General features: G+C 46.4%; 1 protein-coding gene across 1 annotated transcript in view; it reads left to right on the top strand.

The window, feature by feature from the left end:
- Positions 1 to 22,961, top strand: part of Sap-r (Saposin-related) — a 1,093,325-nt gene that overhangs the window by 697,191 nt on the left and 373,173 nt on the right. Inside the window, exon 11 of the mRNA XM_068351162.1 lies at positions 12,870 to 13,004. Coding sequence (XP_068207263.1) covers positions 12,870 to 13,004 — 135 coding nt within the window. The remainder of the gene's footprint in view (positions 1 to 12,869; positions 13,005 to 22,961) is intronic.

Below are 22,961 nucleotides of genomic sequence, written 5' to 3'. Positions count from 1 at the left end.
CAAAGAATGATTCTGTCGGTCAAAATTAAAATAAAACAATTCAGTAAACTAACCTTCTGCATTTTATTTAACATTACCAAAACAACCACGAAGCAGTTAAATGCACAGTACTGTTACATACAGTAAATACAGTACGGTACAAGTCAGCTGATTTGATCAGCGTGAAAAGGTAAACATTACAGTAGAGTACAGTACATAATGCAAAGGGCCGCTTATTTACGTAAGTTTCTAGCAAAAAAAATGGGTAATGGAACAATAAAATAGCTTTCAGTACATTTATTTAAAAAGGATTAATGTACAGTACACTATATTTACTACGATTTTACTTTAAGTCGGCTGATTCAGAAATGCAGTGCATATGTATGGCCGATTGTTTGTGCAAGTTTCTATTATGTAGTGTGCAGTACAGGATAATAAAACAACTTACTGTACTGAACTTTACAGTATTATACAGCCTACTGTAATATGATAAAGTAAAATATTTGTAATAACCTATTTTATATGAAATGGGGCTATTTGTTGACCTCTACGGCTGAAAATCGTTGACATCTGAGTCAGGTTACGCCTACCCTAGACCAAAATTTAACACTAACGACTTACGAACAATCCAGCTCACGAACAGACTCTCGGTCCCTATTGTGTTCGTTAGTTGGGGACTGTCTGTATATATATATATATATATATATATATATATATATATGTGTGTGTGTGTGTGTGTATATATATATATGTAATATATATATATATATATATATATATATATATATGTGTGTGTGTGTGTGTGTGTATATATATATGTATATATTATATATATATATATATATATATATATATATATATATATATATATATATATATACATATATATATACATATACATATATATATATATATATATATATTATATATATATGTATGTATGTATGTATGTATATTGTTACGGGCCCGTGCTGTGAGTCCGGCCTTGCCTAATGAACTCTGGGCAGTAACAAAAAAGGATAATAATGGTAAGGTTGCCAGGCGGCAATAAGACAAGGGATACTGACAAATAGATATATTTTCAATAAAATTTGAATAAAAATTAGTAAAAGAAAGGGGAGCACAACAGATAACTATATTTTAATATAAGCCACAAAGAGCTTCGAGTGGAGTTTGATGGACGGTGGATGAGACTTCAGGACAGCAATCACGTTCCCTTAGTAAAAAGGACTTTGGTTCCTCTCTTGTGGAGGGTATGTCAGGTCCAGCCTCCCTGATGTCTTGAGGGTGAAGAGAGGAGATGTTTCCCTCATGGAGGTCGAGTCATGAAGAGCGAGACCCAGTTTTTCCTGGTTAGATTCAACCTCACTTGGCCCCCAATTGGGGGTGGTAGGGGGGAATTGGCCTGACCGCTGTCCTATTGGTCAGGCTTTGTCACGTGTCCCTACATCCTTCACATCTCGCCTCCCTCCTTCTCCTGGAATCTCGAAGCTGTTACGTGGTTCGTAAAAGATGACTGAAAAATGAGATCTCAAGGGGAATGGACTGTGTATAGGATGGTTGGAGGGGGGGGGGTGAGAGACTGGGTAGGGTCCCAAAACTTGTGGCCTTCTGACCAAGTCCTTGGTGGTGGGGTCTTTGTTTGAAAGGAAGGTGGTGCAATGACCTCCAATAATAACAGCCCCCCATTTTAGCAGAGATTTTGTTCTAAAACAGGACAAGAATGCTGCAAGCAAGGTCTGAAGCCACTAGCCTTAATAACTCCTCCCTTGGTGAGTCTCACCACAATAATGAATTAATTTATAAGCTGCAACTAGGGTCATAATTCTACTTTATTTTGATCGTAAATTAACTTCAAGTGCCTCGTAGAAATAAGTATGCTGGCTGTGAGGGAATGTTTAAAAAAAATTAAAAATGCAAAAATTAAAATTAAAATGCAAAAAAGGTTAAAGTTGAGTGACCTAGTGCAGTTGGACACATGAAAATTAAAACAAATTGGCATATATGCAAAAAGATAAAATAAATACATAAAAATACATTAAATGTTACTAATGATGCCAAGATGGCCCCTCAAGTTTATCTACCTGGGAAGACACCAAGGCCAATTAAAATTTCTTCATACAACCTAAATTAACATACTGACTATGGCTATGTTATGGACATGGCACTGTGTATTTGGCTCTAATGCCAGAACATATCTCTCTCCTCTTGAGCTCTTTAGGCGCATGCCTTTTCAGTTGTAGTTTTGGAGGTTTATGCCCAACTCATGAGCCCTTTATTTCCAATACGTAGCTCAGTCAAGTAGGTTAGAGGGTTATGGTTCTTTAGGAATGTCCGTGGGAACTCGTGGTTAGCATGTTAGGCACTGGCACACCTAGTAGTCACAGCGTCGAGGCAGAGCGTGGAACGATTGGTCATTGTCAGTCGAAAACAATTTCCGTGCTTTCTCCGGGTTAGGAAACCTACATACTCCACCAACACAGGAAAAGGAATATCTGCGGATGGAACTGGTTGGAGAGGAGCCCTTGGCACTACCTGGTTTGGGTTGCCGGCAACTTGGCACGGGTGGTAGGAGGTTATGGAAACCTTAACACTTCTGGAAGCCCGGCCAGAGGAAATGAGGCTGGAGCAGTTGGGTTAGTCACTCCCCTGCCGGCATAGGAGGTTAGACCTCCCTAGGCTGCACTTAAAGTGGTTGTATGATGCAGTTACCTCCTCCCCTGCAGTCTAGAAGACTAGTCCTGTGCTCACAAACCCTATGCTGAAAAATAGACATTCTTTTGCAGCCTAGGATTGCGCCAGCGCTGAAACGATGTTTCTCCCAGGTTAAGAGGGGCTGGCAAGCCTGCCGCCTCCTTCTTAACACTATTGGCAGACCCTAGGTTGAAGAATAGATATTCTTCTGCTACCTAGGACGGCGCCGACATTGAAACAGCGTTTCTTCGTTGTGTGGTAGGACTGGCAACCCTGCCGCCTCCTTCCACACTTCAGACAGGACCCTTTTCTCTACCCCCTCTGTCCTTTAGCAATGGCCTAGCCATCGCGACTCTTTGGCCGTCGTCTTACAATGTCGTCTCTTGCTGACGGGTTGTAGGGCCGGCCGGGGCTCCTACTTGGCAGCTGTTTAGTCGCTCAGCCTTCCCTTATGGACGCAAGGCTCCAGGAAAAGCTGTGCCGGCTGGGCCGGCTGGCGGTGAGAGACCCCTTTTCTGTAGAGTGTTCTTCAGTCCTCTCTTGGACTGTCATCCACATACCAGCAGCCGGCAGTGACCGGCAACGGTTTGTGTTTGGATGGAAGCCTGAATGATACATTCTCCCCTTCCAATTGAACCCCCCTTCTGGAGGAAGGCAGTAAGATTAAGTACGTACACCCTTATTTACTGTTAACATACATTTAATAAGGTACCCTTCACTCCATGCTTTCTCTATCTATTACCTAGTGCCGCCAAGTACTAACCCAGCCGGCAGATGCGGGCCTGGTCGGTGGTGCCGGCTGGGCCGGTGCTGCTGGGTGCTAGCCTGGTTGTTGCCGCAGTGCACTACCCCAGCCAGCAGATGCCGGCCGGTTCGGTGCCGCCGGGAACTACCCCATGCCGCCAGGTGCTAGCCTAGCCGGCAACAGTATGTGATTATACAGTAGCCAGTATATTTGCAGTATAGATCATACTGCAGACAGAAAACTATAGTATATATTAGACAGTAGTTATTTTCCAACATACTCTGTGTATCCTTGCACAGTCTTTTGTTGAGACCAATTATCTATTGAAAGAAAGATTTCTTTCAATAAACTGATAGATGATCAGTTACCATTGACCCACATTATTAAAACCTTGGGAAAGGTCAGTGTTAAGTTACACTTATCTACCCCTAGAGGTTAGAACCCTACCCGTGGGTTTCCTGAATAAGAAAACTCTAGGTTTTAATTTTGGGGAAGGTCACAGCAATTGACTGGACCGGAAATACAAGTATGTGTCTTTCCTAGTTCCTTTCTAGCTTGTCTATCCTAAGCTATAATGCAATAGTATTTATATAGTTTACCGAGTGAGATAAACTACCGCATACTCATTTGATTTTCCCCTCTTTACAGGAGGACCATCCCAAGTGCCAAGTCGTGTTTTGCAACGTGAGGATCAAGGACTTCTGTGGCCATGTGGAGTGCAGAGCTTATGCCGTCTGAACAGCTACTAAGGAATCTCTTCAGTACTTGGACCCCCAGGACTGCAAGATTTACAAGGCCTTGGTGACCGAGGCGGTTGATGAACCCAAGACAGCGGAGTCAAGGGACGCAGCTCGAGAGAAGCTGCGCAGATGGGTTCTTGGGTTCCAGTAAAACACCACGGGACCCTACCCTCCCAGCGAAAGGATGCGTGTTTGTTGTTCCTGAAAGCGTGTGTGGAAGCTATCATGCCCCAGTCACGACCTGAGATCCCTTGCGTCCAGATTGCCGTAGACATGGACGTCTCTGACGCTATGCAGGACATCCACCTAGTTGAGAGGATGTCAGAGGTGTCTGAGGACACCGAAAAGGACCTCTTAGCGGGAGGTACCGAGAGGAGTTCACCTTGGCTCCTGAAGAAGAAGAGGATGACGTCGAATTGGAGTCCCTTCCGTCAGTTCCGGCTAAGAGCCGTTACCCTCCACATCTTCTGCCCCTCCATTAGATGACATGAGACAGGAAATGGCCAGTGTCATGGCGATGTTGGAGAGCCTTCGCAAGCAAGGCGAAGAAAGAGAGGAAAAAATGGAAAGGCAGATGGCCCAACTTTCCGCTTCTCATGGGTCTCGCAAGAGACTTTAGGTTCGAGATCTACCAACTTGCTCTGATGTGAATCCCTGGAGGTATGCAGAATACATGCCAATGACCAGTGGCAAGATAATTACATCAGAGAAGTTGGGGACCATCCCTATTGAGGAAGTTGAATTCTGGCCAAACTTCCGGTCTTACCCAGATTGCTTCGTCCATCTGAAGACGGAACCAACATTGAGGGAGGAGACAGAACCTAAGGAGGTCATAGTACTTGACCACGGTAAAGCTCAGGCTCTTTTATCCCGCAGTCATAAGGAGAAGGGCTTCACTAACTCCAAAGTGTCAGCCCTTAGCAAGAAACATCGCACCTTTCTTGCTCCAGCCTCATTAGACTTTCCCTTCACGGATAAAGATTTTAAGGCAATGATGAAGGCGATAGAGGCAGGCAAACCTTGCCCTACACTCGACGAGTGTATACCATTATCTTTAGCCCTGCCCATGGAAGATAAGGACTGGAAAGAAGTCCACCTTACCTTCTCAGTTGGGAAGTTGGAGGCAGATATAGCTGGACGTTAGTTCAGTGAAAATCTCCCTAAGTTGTCTGACTTTCTCTTGCGTAGGGAGCAAGAGACCAAAGAAAGACTGGCCGCATCTCTTGTCTCTACAAATTTGTCTTGAGACGACGGCCAGCAACAGTAGAACCCCCGATATGAACATGGTTATGGCCAAAACACATTTGGTTACTGTGGTCAAGGACCTGTATGGCTTTGTCAAAACCAGACGCACATGGAGGGAGTTCGTGTTTGCCTCGGCAGCAGTAAAGCACAAACCCAGGAAGCTGATAGCTTCCAATATCTGGGGTAACGACGTCTTCCTGAGCGAAATGGTCAAAGAAGTCGTGGACAAGGCCGCCACGGAGGATAGAAATCTTTTCCAGAAGTGGGGCATGTCGGCGAAGAGGAAGTCTTCCCCGGATGAGGTTCCCCAGCCTAAAAGGAAGACTAAATGACGTAGGTTGCCCTCTTGCCTTTTCAGACAACAGCAACAACAACAACTTCCCGCAGCTCCCATGAACGCGATGCCCCAGATGGTGGCTCAGCCCCAACCAACATATCAGATGGTGCCTCAGCAGCTGGTTGCCCAGTCACCAGTGTTCAGCCCTGCGTTTGAGAGGCAGACCACTACCTTTCGTCCCAAAGGTAAAGGTCTAAACAGGGCTCCTCGAGATACCCCCCAAGATGTAAGGGTGATAAGGGAGGAGTCGGTAAAGCAGGTAAATCCTCCGGAGACCAGAAGCAATGAGTTGCTTCAGGTAGGAGGTAGACTCCAACAATTTCAGGATCGTTGGACTTTCGATCCTTGGGCACACAGCTAAATATAGAACGGACTTGGATGGAGCTGGAACGAGGTTCCACCACCATTCCCTCAGTTCTTCCAACACTCTACCCCCGTACTGGAAGAATACACCCTAGAACTTTTAAGCAAGCGGGTAATAAGGAGAGGAAAGTCCATCAAATTTCAAGGAAGGCTGTTATGTGTTTCCAAGAAGGACTCAGACAAACTCATAGTCATCCGGGACTTGTCGCCACTCACAAGTTCATAGAAAACTACAAGTTCAGGATGTTGACCCTTCAACACATAAGGACCCTGCTACCAAAAGGGGCGTACACGGTCTCGATAGACCTGCCAGATGCCTACTGGCATATTCCAGCCAACCGCCCTCTCTCCTCTTACCTAGGATTCAAGCTACAGAAGAAGAAGTACGTCTTCAGAGCCATGCCCTTCGGACTAAGCATAGCCCCAAGGATCTTTACAAAGCTTGCAGACGCAGTCATTTAACAACTACGCCTAGAAGGTGTCCAGGTAGTAGCGTACCTGGACGATTGGCTGGTTTGGGCAGCATCCAGGACGGAATGTATGCAAGCATCCAACAAAGTGATCCACTTCGTGGAACATCTGGGATTCAAGATCAACATCAAGAAGTCTCGACTATCTCCAGCTCCAGAGTTTCAATGGCTCGTAGTCCATTGGAACTTGAAGTCACACCGTCTCTCCATTCCCCCAGGGAAGAGGAGGGAGATAGCAGGATCTGTCAAGAGACTACTGAAATCTGACAGGATCTCAAGACGCCAACAGGAAAGAGTACTGGGCTCTCTCCAGTTCGCATCAGTGACAGACCCAGTGCTAAGACCACAGCTAAAAGATACGTCAGGAGTCTGGAGAAAATACGCATGAAACGCTCTAAGAGATTTAAGAAGACCGATACCGACCGTACTACGATCACTTCTCAAGCAATGGTCATAGGCCAAGAACCTGAAGAGGACCGTGTCCTTGCAACCACCTCCACCATCAGTCATTATCCACACGGATGCCTCTTAGAAAGGATGGGGAGGTCACTCCCATCAACGGAAAGTTCAAGGGACTTTGTCTCCTCTATTCAAGACCTTCCACATCAACTTTCTGGAGGCCATAGCAGTCTTTTTGACCCTGAAGAAACTCTCCCCTTGCAGATCAGCCCATATAAGACTGATCCTGGACAGCGAGGTGATAATGAGATGTTTGAATCGTCAAGGCTCGAGATCGCCCCAAATCAACCACGTGATGTTGTCTATCTTCCGCCTAGCGGAAAGAAGAGATGGCATTTATCAGTAGTTCACCTCCAAGGGTTCCGCAATGTGACGGCGGACGCTCTATCCAGACTCACGTCGATCGAGTCAGAATGGTCCCTAGACGCAGACTCATTCTCCTTCATCTTACGTCAAGTCCTAGAACTGCAGATCGACCTCTTCGCGAAGAGCGACAACAAGAAGCTACCTCGTTATATGGCCCCATACGAGGACCCTCTAGCGGAAGCAATGGACGCTATGTCCCTTGATTGGAACAGATGGAACCGGATCTACATGTTCCCTCCAACCAATCTCCTAATGAAGGTCCTCAACAAGCTGAGATCCTTTCAGGGAATGGAAGCTCTAGTGGCTCCCAAGTGGGCAAAGAGCAACTGGTTCCCTCTTGTGATAGAACTGAAGCTGAGGCTGGTCCCTCTACCGGACCCAGCACTGTCACAACAGGTCCAGAAGTCGACTGTCTTCGCTTCATCACAGTGAACCCAAAGCCTTCATCTCATGATTTTCTCTCCTTAGCAGTGAAGAAAAGATTGGGATCTCGAAAGGCAGTACTTTATAGACTTCTTGGAAGAATATAAGTCTAAGTCAACCAGAAGACAATATGAATCATCTTGGAAAAAGTGGGTTGCTTTCGTTAAGGCAAAAGGTCCAAAAGAAATCTCAATGGACTTCTGTCTGTCCTTCTTTATCCACCTTCATGAACAAGGTCTGGCAGCCAATATCATAACTGCGTGTAAATCAGCTCTGACCAGACCTCTACTATATACCTTTCAAGTAGACTTGTCAAACGAAATCTTTAACAAGATCCCTAAGGCATGTGCTAGACTTAGGCCTGCAGCTCCTCCAAAGCCCATCTCATGGTCCTTTGACTAGGTCCTACACTATGCTTCAACAGTGAACAATGAGGATTGCTCCCTGAAAGATTTGACTCAGAAAGTCATTTTCCTATTTGCTATAGTGTCTCGGGCTAGAGTTAGTGAAATAGTGGCCCTATCCAGAGATGAGGTCCATATTCAGTTTACAGAAGTGGGAGAACTGAATCTTTTCCCTGATAAAACATTTCTCGCTAAGAACGAGCTACCCACTAAAAGGTGGGGTCCCTGGAGAATTTGCCCTCTGAAGGAAGATATCTCCCTGTGTCCAGTTGAGTGTCTAAAGGTCTATCTTCGAAGAACTTCAGACTTCAGGGGAGGACAGCTCTTTAAAGGAGAAACTTCAGGATCAAATCTATCCCTAAAACAACTGAGGGCAAAGATCACCTATTTTATTCGCAGAGTGGATCCTGACAGTACAACTGCAGGTCATGATGCAAGGAAAATCACTCCATCACTGAATTTCTTTCAGTATATGGATTTTTAGCGTCTTTGCTCATACACTGGATGGAAGTCATCCAGAGTATTCTACAAGCATTATGCAAAGCAAGTGCAGGAATTTAAGCGATTCGTGGTGGCAGCAGGTAGTGTGCTAAAACCTGTCGTCTAATGCTGCGATGAACAGTTAATTGATTCGGACCATCAATCAATTGGGTGAAGGTATTGACACCCCTTAGTGCAATACTTTGATATGAGTGTCTCCAAGGGTTTATGAGTGTCTTCAAGGGGACACTAAGGACTGTTCTAATTAGATGAGGTGAAGAAACATATATATAACACCAGTGCCATGTGTACTTACACAGTGTGAATAGACTTTCAGCATTATGAAAATTCATATTAGAAAATTTATCAAAATTTCTAATTACTGTGGCATTAATCAAGCTTTCCCTTTCAGGTGAAAACAAGAATTTTCTATATTTTGTTTGCTTGTTATGTTTCTTATTACATATACTAACATGTACAGTATATTATATATTTGATTATTAACAAAAGTATAGCTATACCCTTGTTCTGACAAATGATACAACATTATGTAGTAATGATTGTTCCAGCACGTAATACATACAGAGACCTGTATGTAGGGATACTATGTTTGTTCTGATACTATATGCAAACCTTGAGACTCCCTTTCCTAAGTCTAGTATGACTCTTCCCTGCAGGGGGCGGGAAGCACTAACATAGTTTATGCTTAGAAGTAATAACGTATAACGGTATTGCCATGTCTCAATAGTCGAGATGACCAAGAGGAAAAATTGTCCCAAGGTTAAGGGACTTTTAAAAAATCCACAGATACAGTACTTTCTAGTAATTCTCTAGTAAGCTTCCATCAGGACGACATGGCTTGAGCCCAAAAAACGGAAAATCTAATTTTGGGTGAGATAGCCATGTTGTCCTGATGGACCCGCCCTCCTTTTCTATAGAAAAGGCCTGGGCAGGATCCCTCCCGAAACTACTATACCTGTAGCACCATGCTCAACGCTACAAGGAATAGCGCGCTGGGTTGATTACAGCGCTATCTAGATACTCTACAGTAGTACGAGAGGAAAGGGTACCTTGATAACGGCTCCACTTCTAAATTTGCCACTTCCCCCTCAAAGCGAAAACGCTGTTCGGGGTGAAGATCGCTATGTGTCGTATCAAGCATATGTCCCCTCATTATGCGATATCCTTGAGAGAAATTTTAAGGATATTCGCGCCAGGAGTTAGAATTCTGGAGACCTAACGGTTAAATCACTGGGAATATCACTGTAGCCAAATATCCCTGAGATAGCTACCTTAAGGAATCTTCCATCCGGACGACATGGCTATCTCACCCAAAAATAGATTTTTTGCTTCGCTCAAAATCCGTTTTGTTATTGATTCTTATGTTCATCAGCTGATGTGAGAGAGGTATTAACTATATATTGTAGATGTTTTAAATAAGTAAAAAAGTAGTGTACACAATACTCTTTGTTATTGATTGGTATATGCCTTACCTGATGTGGTCACAGCACCCAAAATACTTAGATTGATAAAATACACCAAAAATGTAAAATAAAAGCACATAAATGTTTTTTCTGGTCTCAGAAAGATGCGGTTCACTAAGATGCTGCCGAGCTTCTATAGTCATTTCTTGCAGAAGTCTCCAGTTTTTAGCCTCTCCTTGGGGAACAATTTTGATCTTCAAGCTCGGTCATGCGACGAGAAGGCTGTCTGTCATACAAACAGTTAGCACATGGCTTCCTGTACAAGTTCGACCACTTGGAGACTATCCAGCTCCTTTTCTCATGAGGAGTAGAACCCCTTTCTGCAACAAGTTGCGAAGAGTAATTCTGGATACCAAAGTTTTCTTCAGCTTTGGTCTCCCAGACTAGGGGACTTTTTCTCAGTGGTAGTGGTGGGGTTCGTTTAAAGGTTCTTCCTCTCGAGGGCGTTATTCCTGTAATAGACCCTCGGTTTGCCATCGAGAAGAATTCTGCTCCTAGACTCAGGTGATAGGAAGCCACTGCTCGTTCCTTGAGCATCTCCTCCAAACCGAAAGGCTAAACCTTCCTTCCACAACACTAATCATTGCTTTTCACAGAGTTTAAGCCTAGCTACTCAGTCGCAGTTGGGTAATAAAACCCTCTATGGGGCATGGGTTGCTTCCTTCGGTCATGGAGATGCCCCAGATGACCCAGGACTTATAGACAGTAGGTCTTCATCTGATCCTGTGGACAGGTCTCTCCCGGTGCTACCTTCATGGTGAGGAAATGAGTAACGTTCGACTTCTTTCTAGATACGTCGGACCTCAGGTTCAAGTCCTCCGGACTGGAAATCTTTCATAGCAGGATCAGTGATCCACATTAATGGCTATTATGCCAGTGATTAATGCTAGGTAGATACAAGGGTTTGGCATGCTTCGCCAACCCTAGGAGGGGCAAAGGATGCTCTTAAAGAACACGTTCATGACTGGGCCCCACAAGGTCATTGACTCCTTATCTTTCTCCTCATAGAGGTGACCTAAAGCTCATAACTTTAAAGGCAGGAATACGCCCCTAACGTTTGCAAGCAGCTACTCTGTGACGCATGCCATGGCAGTGGCAAGGTGAAAGCCCTATTGACTTTCACCTCCCACTTCCTACAAGAAGTGACCCACAGGAGCATGCTGACACTTTCCATTGTCCCTGTGGTGGCTACACAAATGGTTTATAATGCCTCGAGCTCCTTGATGGCTACACAACAAATGGTTTATGATGCCACGAACTTATTGATGGAAAAGTAGCAGATGGTGAGAACAGAGTTAACCAAGGATAAGCCTGGGATGATTGACAAAGAATGTCGGGCTCTTTTCCATCCCCCCCTGGTAGCAACCCCCCCCCCCCCCCCCCACAGGGTAACAGCTCCTACTATACAGTACTCTGCAAAGCTGACTTCTACTGTCTGCAAGTATAGCCGTTTCCCTTTTGTAACCTGGTATAAATAGATATACTTGTTGCGTCCCCACTTGGCGAGGTGGGATTGGGTAACGTCTGGTTACTCCTAAGATTCTAACATTTTTAAGAATGTTTTCCATATGCTAGTTACTCTGCTAGCATCACACATTCACCAAAATTTCTCAGGCCGCTAACAGTGCTTTGCACGTCTAGTTTAGCAAGGTGTCAGGGTTTCTCTGTAACGTTCAGAATACGTACAGGAAAACCCTGGTCAAAGATCAGCCAGTTGGTGATTACTTCCACCCTCATAGGGGGTAAGTCATCCCTAATAAATAGTGTAAGGTTTGTATGAGTGTCAGAACAAATGACAAATTTGGAAGTGATTTGTATTTTTCCTAACGTATACAAACTTGGACCTATTATACAAATTGGCCTGCCTTCAAATATCTCCCAAGAATTCCTACCTGCAATGAAAAGTGACCAAACTACACAGGTGTGTGTGAGTGGGATGGCCAATTACTCTGGCTACCCCCTACTATTCCCCCCCCCCCTACTAACTAGCAGTGGGGTAGTTCATCCTCGCTAATCGGCGTCAATGACCTTCGATGTCGGGATGCCAGAGAACTTCAAATCAATCAACCTTCCTTGCTAAAAGTCATGTGGGTAGTTTCAGCTTCGCTGAGAGGATCATCCCTAATAAATAGCCCCAGGTTTGCATATTTTAGGAAAAATACAAATTACTTCATAATTTATCATGTTGAATCAGTGGAACTTCCTAAATTCAAACTTTTTGTAAGTTCTTTTCTATTGAATAGGTTGACATAAGTCTTGTTTTATAGTTTATATATGACAGATCTCTTTTAATGTTATCACTGATCTTTAAATTTATATTTTTCATTTATTGCTTATATACTGTATGGTTTATTGCTATTGCCTTATTTCCTCACAATACTGCTTTCCTTGTTGAAGCCCTTAGGGGTGTAATATTTTGCTTTTCCAACCAAGGTTGTAGCTTGACTAGTAATAGTAAGGATAATTTGGGAGATGAAACAATGGTGATTGCGTAATGGTATCGAGTAGTTTTTTTTTTTGGGTGGGCACATCCATTTTTGCAGCTGTTTATTACCTAATCCCCATGAATATATTTCTGTTCTAAAGTTTACAGGAGTTAATTTATATTTATTTTTTATAACTATTTTCTTAAAAAGGTTTAGAATGGAGTTTATTGATATAGCCTGTCTTTATTGCCTAGACTGAAATTGAGGAGGCTGTGGACCAGTTATGTGACATGATGCCCCATTCAATTGCCGAAGAATGTGAGGATTATGTTGATGCTTATGGTGACCAGGTAATTGAACTTCTTGCACAGGAAATGGACCCAAAACAGGTAAGTTAAAGGTGTAGAATTTTTTTTTTTTGCCTCTGCGTGTTTGTGAAATCACTTCCATTACTTGATGAAGTGCTCTTATTTTCTCTCTTGTTATGTGCCCAACAAAACTCATTTGTCTCTCTTATTTCCTTTGTCATTGTTCTCTGCACTCCTAGTCTTACCTTTACCTCTTCATTAGTTACTCTATCCCTCCAAGATATTCTGAGCATCTTCCTGCTAAACCACATCTGTATTGCATTTAGCTTGTTTCTTAGCTCTCTTGTTATTGTCCAGCTTTCCAACCCATACATAAGGGTGGATCACATATATGTTCTTAAAGCTGTAATTCTTGTTTATGCACCAATTATACTTGTCAATAGATTTTTCTTGATTTGAAAAACATTTTTGGCTATCAGGACTCTCTTCTCCATTTCTTGTTTAGCTCTACCATACCGAGTCGTCATACTATCTAGGTAAACAAATTTGTTTGTTTTATTTTTTCATTGTTTATTATGTTGCATAATGGGGTCTTGAGGTCTTTGATGCAACTTTTCTTACATTTATTCTTGGTCCCATAAATTCTTGCTCTCTGTTCACTGTATCCAGAAGTCATTTTAACTTTTAGGCAGTGTCGACAATGATCCCCGTGTTATCTTCATAACAAATTTTTCTTCTATTGACTCCTCCAACACTAATCCCTTCCATACTTATTATTTGTTCTATGTTATTACTGTTATTACTGTTCTTAAGAATTTTACTTTTCCTTGTTTCCTTTTCTCACTGGGCTATTTTCCCTGTTTGAGCCCCTGGGCTTATAGCATCCTACTTTTCCAATTAGGGTTGTAGCTTAGCAAGCAATAACAATAACATAACTAGAAAACAAACCAACGCTATTTATAGGGATATTACTTTCAGCGAAACTGAAAGGACAAGCCATCATATTTTTAGCGAGGGTTAACCACCCATACCGCTACCTAGCGGTGAGGTAGTTGCTGCCCCTCGCTCTCACACACCTGTGACTGTATCTTGCTTTGCTTTTGGCTCGGATGGAGAAAGGTCGTTACCGCTCTTCCCCCTATCCAATTTGGACTGTCATTAATTCTTTTGTGCTTTTTTCTTTACAGTTTGTGTGTGTGCCTGCACTAGACCCCAAAGCTGCTCATGCGGTACGTTTATGTCCGTGGTGAACACTGACCCCTTCTGATTGCGTCCGCCTTGCAGGGGTCAACGGTGTGATAGTGGTAATAAGTATAGTGAGGGTCGGGAGTGGTCTGCCTCCCAGTTGGAACGGTTTAGGCGACGGTGAAAGAAGTCTAAAAGTGATTATTATCTTTCAGGGTCTTTCTGGAAGCAGAAGAAACCCAATGCTTCTTCACCCCTGACCTTCCTCCCAAGCAGCTTTTTGACTGGCTTTCTCCGGGGAACCGTTGAGCAGTAGCGCAGGCTCTTTAACTCCTGAACAACCTCGGTTCTCGAGACGGTGTTGCTTCCCCTAGCGAAGCGACTTCGCCTCTCCCCCCTTGGGGAATCCTTATCCATTTCTTCCATTTTCCAATTGTGGCCTTCCCTGTAATTGCCTGGTCTGCCTTTCAAGTAGGTGTTAGTGCAGCTTCTTCAGTGAGGTGCGGAGATGCAGCGTCTTCTGCTTTGGAAGTTGATCTGTTGGTCCTTCTCGGTGTCGACCTTGTTGTGCCTGAGGAGTCTTTTGCTGCCCTGCCCGTGAATTCCATTCCTGCCTCTTCTTCTGCTCCGTCTGCTGCTGCTGAGGACTATGCTTCCCCCTCTCCAACCATCCTTCGTGGGTGGAGCAACATCCAAGGCATGTCTCCTACAGATGATCACCTTTCTTGTTCGCGAGAAAGACCACACCTAGAGACTCCTCTTCAGAGGTTTGAGAATGATCAGCTTGCTGGTCAGCCCTCCTCTGCAGATGCCTGCCTTCACTGTCGTCGCCCTCGTTGAGCTCGCCCTCCTCTTTGCCTCAGATGTGCTCCTTCACTTTCGGTGAAAAGATGTCTGTTTGGCTTTTCCTTGTCTTCAGAGCGATTCCCTTCAAAGGATCTGCATTTTACTAGTTCTCCTGGTTCCCAATCCTCGCCCGTTTCTCCGGACTCGCCGAGGTCTCGTCCTTCGCCTGCCTCGCAGTGTTCGACAGACCATCCTGCCTTTCCTTTAGCTCGTCGGCAAACTTCAGTTCGTGGTTTGCCAGCTGATTCCAGCCTTCCTATATGTTCGCCGACTCATCACCGAGAAGCTGCTGGTTATTCGCCGTCTAAGATCCGCTCACGATCTTCTCCGGCTGCTGATTCCTTTTCTAATGGTCACAGCCCTTTATGACAGCCTCTGGCTGGTTGATCTCCGACTTGCCAATCTCCAGCTCGCAGATTTCTGGCTCGCTGATCGACGACTTGCTGATTACCTTCTTACCGATCGCTGACTCATCGTTTGTCAGCAGCCGGCGGCGACTCGCCATCTCATCAACACTCGTCAGCAACCGTCGCTGTGTCAACCCTCTCGTCGTTCCCAAATGACTCGTCACTTCACCAGAGAAGAGGGTAAATGACATTGGCCTCTCGCTGATCGTTGTTCGCCATCCCACTGATCGCCTAGACGATCTGACGACCGACAAGCCTCTTCTCATAGGTAGACAGCGTCTTGTGACCTCGGGGCCACAGCACAGCGTCGGCATGAACCAGGCACTGGCCATGGCCAGAGTTTGCCCGAATAACAACGCCCTTCTGAGCGACGCCGCTCGTGCGAAGAGAAAGCTGTTAGGTCTTCTCTTCGAGCTCCAGAGCCCCAGCTGGAGAGACGTAAGTCTCCTCATTGTTCGTCTTCGCCTCATTCACCTCCCCGCAAACGCAGAGCATCTCATTCACCGAGCAGAGTGGAAAAGAATATACTTCAGGCATTTAAGATCCCGAAGATTCCCTCATCTCGACCAGTCCTATTTTCTGGGAAAGAGACGGCAACACAGCAGCCCTCCTCAAAGACTGCCCTGACAGCAGTTAAGGCTCCCTTGTGGAGGCCCTCTTTGTCATTCCCTTCAGTGGAACTTTCCGAAAGCACCATTATCAGATAAGTATCGTGGTTCGGAGCCCTGGTTAGAGCTGTTAGCCAGGCTTTTTCCTCGGGAATCCCTCCTGCCCTCTCTTCTATGACTCCCAGGATCCCTCTGGAGGAGTCTTCCTCTCCATCTTCAGATTCAAGGGGAAGGTCCATGGTTCCTTCCCAGCATGAAACTTCGGTCTTTACCTCTCCCCTGAAGCAGAAGAGAGAAGCCCCTGACGAAGTAGCCTCATCTAGGGTCAAGCTGACCCCTGTCAAGATGTCCAAGGGAAGGTCGAGTGTTGTCATGCCCGCTTCACCTTACTCTGTGGCTCCACACCCATCGACTCGAGTGGACTCCTCGCGTAGGAAAGAGTTTCTAGACGACTACTTCCAGCCTTTTATCATCGAAGAGGTCCGGCCAGAGTGTAGGATAGTTTGCAGACCTGTGGAAGATACGATCCCTCTCTCTACGGCTGTCCAGCAGAGGGTCATCCCATCCAGACCTTCTGTCTAAAAGACTTTCTTCCCTCCGAGGAAGGAGTCTTAAGACTCAAAGACCCTGCCTAAATCTTCTACGAGGATGACAAGACCCACAGAAAGGGTCAGGCAATCGATTTCCGCCCATTAGGATGACAACCACAACCCACCTGGAGATGATGTCTTGTGGGTGAAAGACATCGATCCAGCTGCCAGTTCTTCTTCAGAAACAGAGCAGAAGGAGTCAGAGCATGCCTTCTGGCAAGTCTTGGCCTGCATGAGGGCTCTCAATGGGTTGGCAGGCCTAGTGATGGCTCCTCAAGAGGGCAAGGACACAGTTTTGGACCGTGTCTATGGTATTCAGAAGCCTCCTAACACAAGTGAAACACTGTCCTGGTCCCAGGGACTGAAAAGTGCCCGGCAGAAGGTTTCTGCCCAGCTATCTGACTCCTCAAGCTCCCTTCACTCAGGCTCATCCTGGAAGCTCCTCCCCCTTCCAAGCTGTCCAGCAGAGGAGAGAGCTCTCCCACCTCTTCCTCTACATCATTCCTTAAAGGAACTAAGAAAGGGGATCTCTCTAAAGAGATTCTCCGGACTTGGTTTCTTTTTCAGCTTCAGAGATCCTCAACCAGGAGAAAGTGGTGAAGTACGCCACGTAGGCTACTTCATGGCATGATCTCTGGTTGGGGTCAGTGGGTAACCTGGTGGGAACCGAGGATTTTTCCAAGGAAAGGTCCAGGAAGGCGATGGGAACATTTCTCCTATCGTGTACTTGAAGTATTGATTTCCTTGCTCATCAGGTAGTCAACCTATGGGCAAACACCTTCCTAAATCTTAGGGACTCGGTAGGTGAGAGGCTCTATTGCCAAGTACCTCACTGTGAGATAGTACAACTCTGGAACTCCTCTCTGGAGGGTTCCTCTCTGTTCGAGCTGGGAGATTTTGAGTGTGATGCTGAGAGATGGAGGAAGTCTCACCAAGATTCCCTCCTCCATAGGGCATTGACATCCAGGCCCTATAGACCACCTCTCCCGCAGAATAAACAACCAAAGCAGACAATGAGCAGGACTGCAGCATCAGACAACAAGGTGTCTAAGAAGCTGTTTCCTGCCAAGGACAGGAAAGGGCTCTAGTCCTCCTGTGGAGGGAAATACCCTGGAAGTGGTGGCCAAGCCCACAAACTGTAGGACAGGTGATTCCCTCTCTTGTCCACCAAGAAGGGGATGCGTGCACTGCTACTGGAAGAGGTGGATGCATCTCAGAGCCGAACCCTGGACAGTCTCCATGATTTGTTCAGGGTATCGCTCCCTCCACTGATCAAGAATTCAGTTCCATTGAGCTCCTATGCCAGGGGATCCACAAAGGAGCTGGCCTTTCGGGCCGAAGTCCAGACCATGTTGGAGAAGGGTGCTGTCCATGAGGTGCTTGACGACTCCCCAGGCTTCTTCAACTCTTTCTTGTGAAAAAAGGTGTGTTGAGGCTGGAGACCGGTTATCAACCTCTCAGCTCTGAACAAGTTTGTTAAACAAACTTCGTTCAGCTTGGAGACTGCAGACACGATCAGACAAGCTGTAAGACCACAGGACTTCATGTCCACACTGGATCTAAAGGCTGCATACTTCCACATCCTAATCCCTCCGTCTTCAAGGAAGTATCTAAGGATTACTATGGACAACAAGAAATACCAGTTTAAGGTTTTGTGCTTCAGTCTTTCCACAGCACCTCAGGTCTTCACGAGAGTGTTCGCCCTAGGGTCATCTTGGGCTCACAGAATCGACATCCGTCTTCTACGCTACCTAGATGACTGGCTAATTATAGCACACTCCATGTCAACCCTTCTTCAACACCGAAACCACCTTCTGGTGCTTTGCCAAGATTTGGGATCATGGTAAACATCAAGAAGTCATCTCTGCTTCTCTTTCAACGACTGTTATGCCTAGGAATGACTATAGACACCAACCTCCACAAAGCCTTTCCATCAGACGACAGAGTAGTGAGGCTGAGGAATCCCAAGACCTTTTCCCAGATGAAAAGAACTCCCAGCCCAGAGGTGAAAATGTCTCCTCAGGCACCTATCATCTCTGGTCCGTCTAGTTCCCAACGGCTACCTCAGGATAAGATCTCTCCAATGGTCGCTAAGGTCTTCTTGGAATCAGGCTTTTGATTCCCTGGACATTCTGATCCCCATGGGACCAGAGGAACTGACATACCTCGAGTGATGGGTGGCAGACGGGAATCAGCTAAAGGGTGTCGACCGTCGTGTCCCCCCCCCCCCCCCCCCCCCGTATTTGATGCTCTTTTCAGATGCATCAAAAGAAGAGTGGGCAACCCACAGGCTGCACCCTACAACCTCAGGCCTATGGTCAAAGTTTAAAGACTACCAGCACATAAATCTCTTAGAGGTGAAGGCTGCCTTCCTGGCCCTTCAACAGTTCCAACAGTTCCTGACAGGTCATTCAGTGGTGGTGATGAGCACAATACCACAGAAGTGGCTTACATCAACAAACAAGGCGATACTTTTTTGCATCCATATTCCATCTAGCAGTAGAAATACTGAGATGGATGGAAGACAACTCGGTCTCTTGTCAGCTCACTTCAATCCTGGCAAGAGTGTCACGTGTCCGTGTGGTAGCTGTGGCTTAAGACAAGGGGACGAGGATAGTGACAGATGTTACTCTGTATCTTTTTCTGCAGTTGTATATTTAACATGATAATTAATTCACATTCACAATTATCAGTTACGGTAGCATTGGGTAATTCTTCAAGAATGTTTGTCACAATGTCAAATCAACTTCAAGTTCTATATTTAGGTGCTCATTAAACAATACATTAATTGAACATAGTTTTAAGGTCTAGCTGGGGAGACAGAAGCAATGGGGGCTTTTTATGAAGTTAAAAAAAAACTTTACATAGTGATTAGCAAAGAGTTTGTAAGGCTAGGGTCGGCCTCGAATGACGGGACGGCGCTGCAGTCGTTAACTAAATTATCTTGTTCTTTTTGACCATGCTTTCTCCTTTTGTGGCAGGACCCGGATGGGGTACCATGGGTATCCACTGGGGTTTAGGTAGAGAAGGCAGCTGTCCCTGTTTGTGTGTACTTAGCACTTCCACTTGTTGTTTCATCTCATCAACCAAGACCTGTGCGAAAGGGATATGACTCAGCAATATGACAGATAAGCAACACGTCACTGGTGAGGACCAAGCAATTCAGAGCTTCGAAGGCACAGATCAACAATCTTGTGCCTGCATTCGTCTCAGGGGGAGAGCAGCAAGAGTCAGAGCATGCCTTCTGGCAGGTCTTGACTCTGATGAGGAATCTCAACAAGTTTCCGGACCCGGAGATTCTTCCTCGTGAGGGCAAGGACACGGTCCTGGACCGAGTCTTTGGCACTCAGAAACCCACTAATGCCAGTGCGGCTCTGCCCTGGTCCCAAGGGGTTAAGAGTGCCAGGGATAAGGTTGAGGGCCAGCTCTCCGAGTTCGCCTCCTCCAGCCATTCCACTGCTGGAAACAAGCTCCTCCCGCCTCCTCGTGTCCACTAGAGTAGGTTTTTTGAGATCATGGAGGAGTCTTGTTTAGCTCTTCCGTTGCACCACTCTGTGGAAGAGCTTACCAAGGGAATTCCTCTTGATAGACTTTCTAGCCGGCAAGTGACTTTCTCAGCAACAGAGATCCTAAGCCAGGAGAAGGTCGCGAAGTGTGCCTTGCAGGCTACTTCGTGGCTGGATGTCTGGTTGGGGTCTCTGGGCATCCTTTTGTGATCCAAGGATCTGTCCAAGGAAAGCACTAGGAAGGCCCTGGAGACCTTCCTCCTCTCGGGCACCCGCACCATTGAGTTTCTGGCCCACCAAGTCTCGAACTTGTGGGCCAATTCGATCTTGGAACGACGTGATGCGGTGGTAGAGAGGTTCCATTCGAAGGTCTCAACCGTCGAAGTCAGCAAGCTCAGACACTCTTCCCTTATGGGAAAGAGTCTGTTTGAGCCCAAGGATGTGGAACAGGCAGCTGAGAGGTGGAGGAAATCTAATCAGGATTCTTTCCTCCAAAGGGCTCTCACATCGAAGCCCTACAAACCTCCAGCACCTCAACAACAATCTCGCCAGTCCAAGACGACAAAACCGGCAGCGGCAGCGAAGACAACGGTGTCCAAACAACTGCCCTTTCCTGTCAAAGACAAGAGAGGCAAGAAGTCCTCCAGGGGAGGCAAGAATCCTAGGGGGAGCAGCCGAGGCCGCAAACGCAAGGATTGGCATTCCCCCTGCATGTCCACCAGTGGGGGATGCCTAGAAAGTTGCGCAATCAGGTGGCAGCAACTCGGGGCCGATTCCTGGACGGTTTCTGTAATCAGTCAAGGATATCGCGTCCCATTCATAACATCTCTTGCTCCCCTGACAGCGAATCCAGTGTCGTTGAGCTCCTATGCCATGGGATCGGCAAAGGGGCTAGCCCTACGGGCAGAAGTCGAGACCATGCTCAAGAAGGATGCTCTCCAAGAGGTCGTCGACGGGTCCCCAGGCTTCTTCAGTCGACTCTTTCTTGTAAAGAAGGCGTCTGAAGGCTGGAGACCAGTCATTGACCTCTCAGTTCTGAACAGGTTTGTCAAACAAACTCCGTTCAGCATGGAGACAGCAGACACAGTCAGACTTGCCGTGAGACCACAAGACTTCATGTGTACACTGGATCTGAAGGATGCGTACTTCCAGATCCCAATCCATCCGTCTTCAAGGAAGTACTAAGGATTCAGCCTAGACAACAAGATCTATCAGTTCAAGGTGCTGTGTTTCGGTCTCTGCGCAGCACCTCAGGTTTTCACCAGAGTGTTCACCCTGATCTCTTCGTGGGCACACAGGATCGGCATTTGTCTACTCCGTTATCTGGACGACTGGCTGATCCTGGCAGACTCGGAGTCGACCCTTCTTCGACACCGAGACAAGCTTCTGGGACTTTGCCAAGATCTAGGAATCATGGTAAATCTCGAGAAGTCTTCTCTGCTTCCATCTCAACGACTGGTATATCTAGGCATGATCTTGGACACCAATCTCCACAAAGCTTTTCCATCAGACGACAGGATAGCAAGGCTGAGGAGGGTCGCAGATCCTTTCCTCAGACGAGAACTCCCAGCCCAATCGTGGTTACGTCTCCTCGGTCACCTTTCCTCTCTGGCCCGTCTAGTTCCAAATGGGCGCCTCAGGATGAGATCCCTGCAATGGCGGCTCAAGTCTCGGTGAAATCAAGGTCACGATTCCCCGGACATTTTGGTCCCTATAGGTCCTGCGGTACGGACGGACCTTCAATGGTGGGTGACAGACGAAAACTTCCGAAAGGGATTAGCTCTTCTCTTCCTCCCCCCGGATTTGATGCTGTTCTCGGGCGCCTCAAAAGAAGGGTGGGGGCCCACGTTCTGAACCACAGGATCTCAGGCCTATGGTCAGAATCAGAAAAGTGCCTCCACATAAACCTGCTAGAGATGAAGGCCGTCTCTGGCTCTTCAACAGTTCCGACAGTACCTGGCGGGTCACTCCGTGGTGGTGATGAGCGACAACACCACGGTAGTGGCTTACATTAACAAACAGGTAGGTACCTTTTCACAACAGCTATCCCATCTTGTAGTAGAGATACTGAGATGGACCGAAGTTCACTCTATTCCACTATGGGCTCGCTTCATTCCTGGCAAAAGGAATGTGCTTGCCGACAGTCTGAGCAGAGCATCCCAGATAGTGTGTACCGAGTGGTCTTTGGATCGTCTAGTAGCCAACAAAGTCCTGACTTTGTGGGGTTCCCCAACGGTGGATCTGTTCGCGACAGCCTTGAATTTCAAGCTCCCGCTGTACTGCTCCCCAGTCCCAGACCCCAAGGCACTCTGGCAAGATGCCTTCCAACAACGTTGGGACAACATCGACGTTTACGCCTTTCCCCCGTTCTGTCTGATGAGAAGGGTGCTCAACAAGACCAGAATATCGGTCAACCTGTCAATGACCTTAATAGCTCCGCTATGGCATCACGCAGAGTGGTTCCCGGACCTTCTGCAGCTCCTGACGGAACTCCCGAGAGAACTCCCTCCTTGACACGAACTTCTCAAGCAACCACACGCCAACATCTTCCACAAAGCCGTAGCATTGCTACGGCTTCACGCCGGGAGACTATCAAGCATCTCCTCACAGAGAGAGGCTTTTCACAACAAGTTGCGGAAAGGATGTCTCGACACCTGCGAAAGTCATCCTCAGGAGTCTACCAAGCGAAGTGGAGAGCCTTCTGTGGTTGGTGTCGTGGAAGGGGTATCTCTCCTCTCGATGCCACTATTCTAGCAATAGCGGAGTTTCTTGTGTATTTGCAGGAAGAAATGCGCCTTTCAGTCTCAGCAGTGAAAGGCTATCGCTCTGCCTTAAGTCTTGCCTTCACGCTAAAAGGAATGGACATTTCCTCCTCGCTAGAACTTTCTCTACTCAT

The sequence above is a fragment of the Palaemon carinicauda genome, chromosome 27 (assembly GCF_036898095.1).
Source record: "Palaemon carinicauda isolate YSFRI2023 chromosome 27, ASM3689809v2, whole genome shotgun sequence".
Classification (NCBI taxonomy): domain Eukaryota; kingdom Metazoa; phylum Arthropoda; class Malacostraca; order Decapoda; family Palaemonidae; genus Palaemon; species Palaemon carinicauda.
Note: the sequence above shows the minus strand (reverse complement) of the source record. Positions and strands in the feature narration are given on the sequence as shown.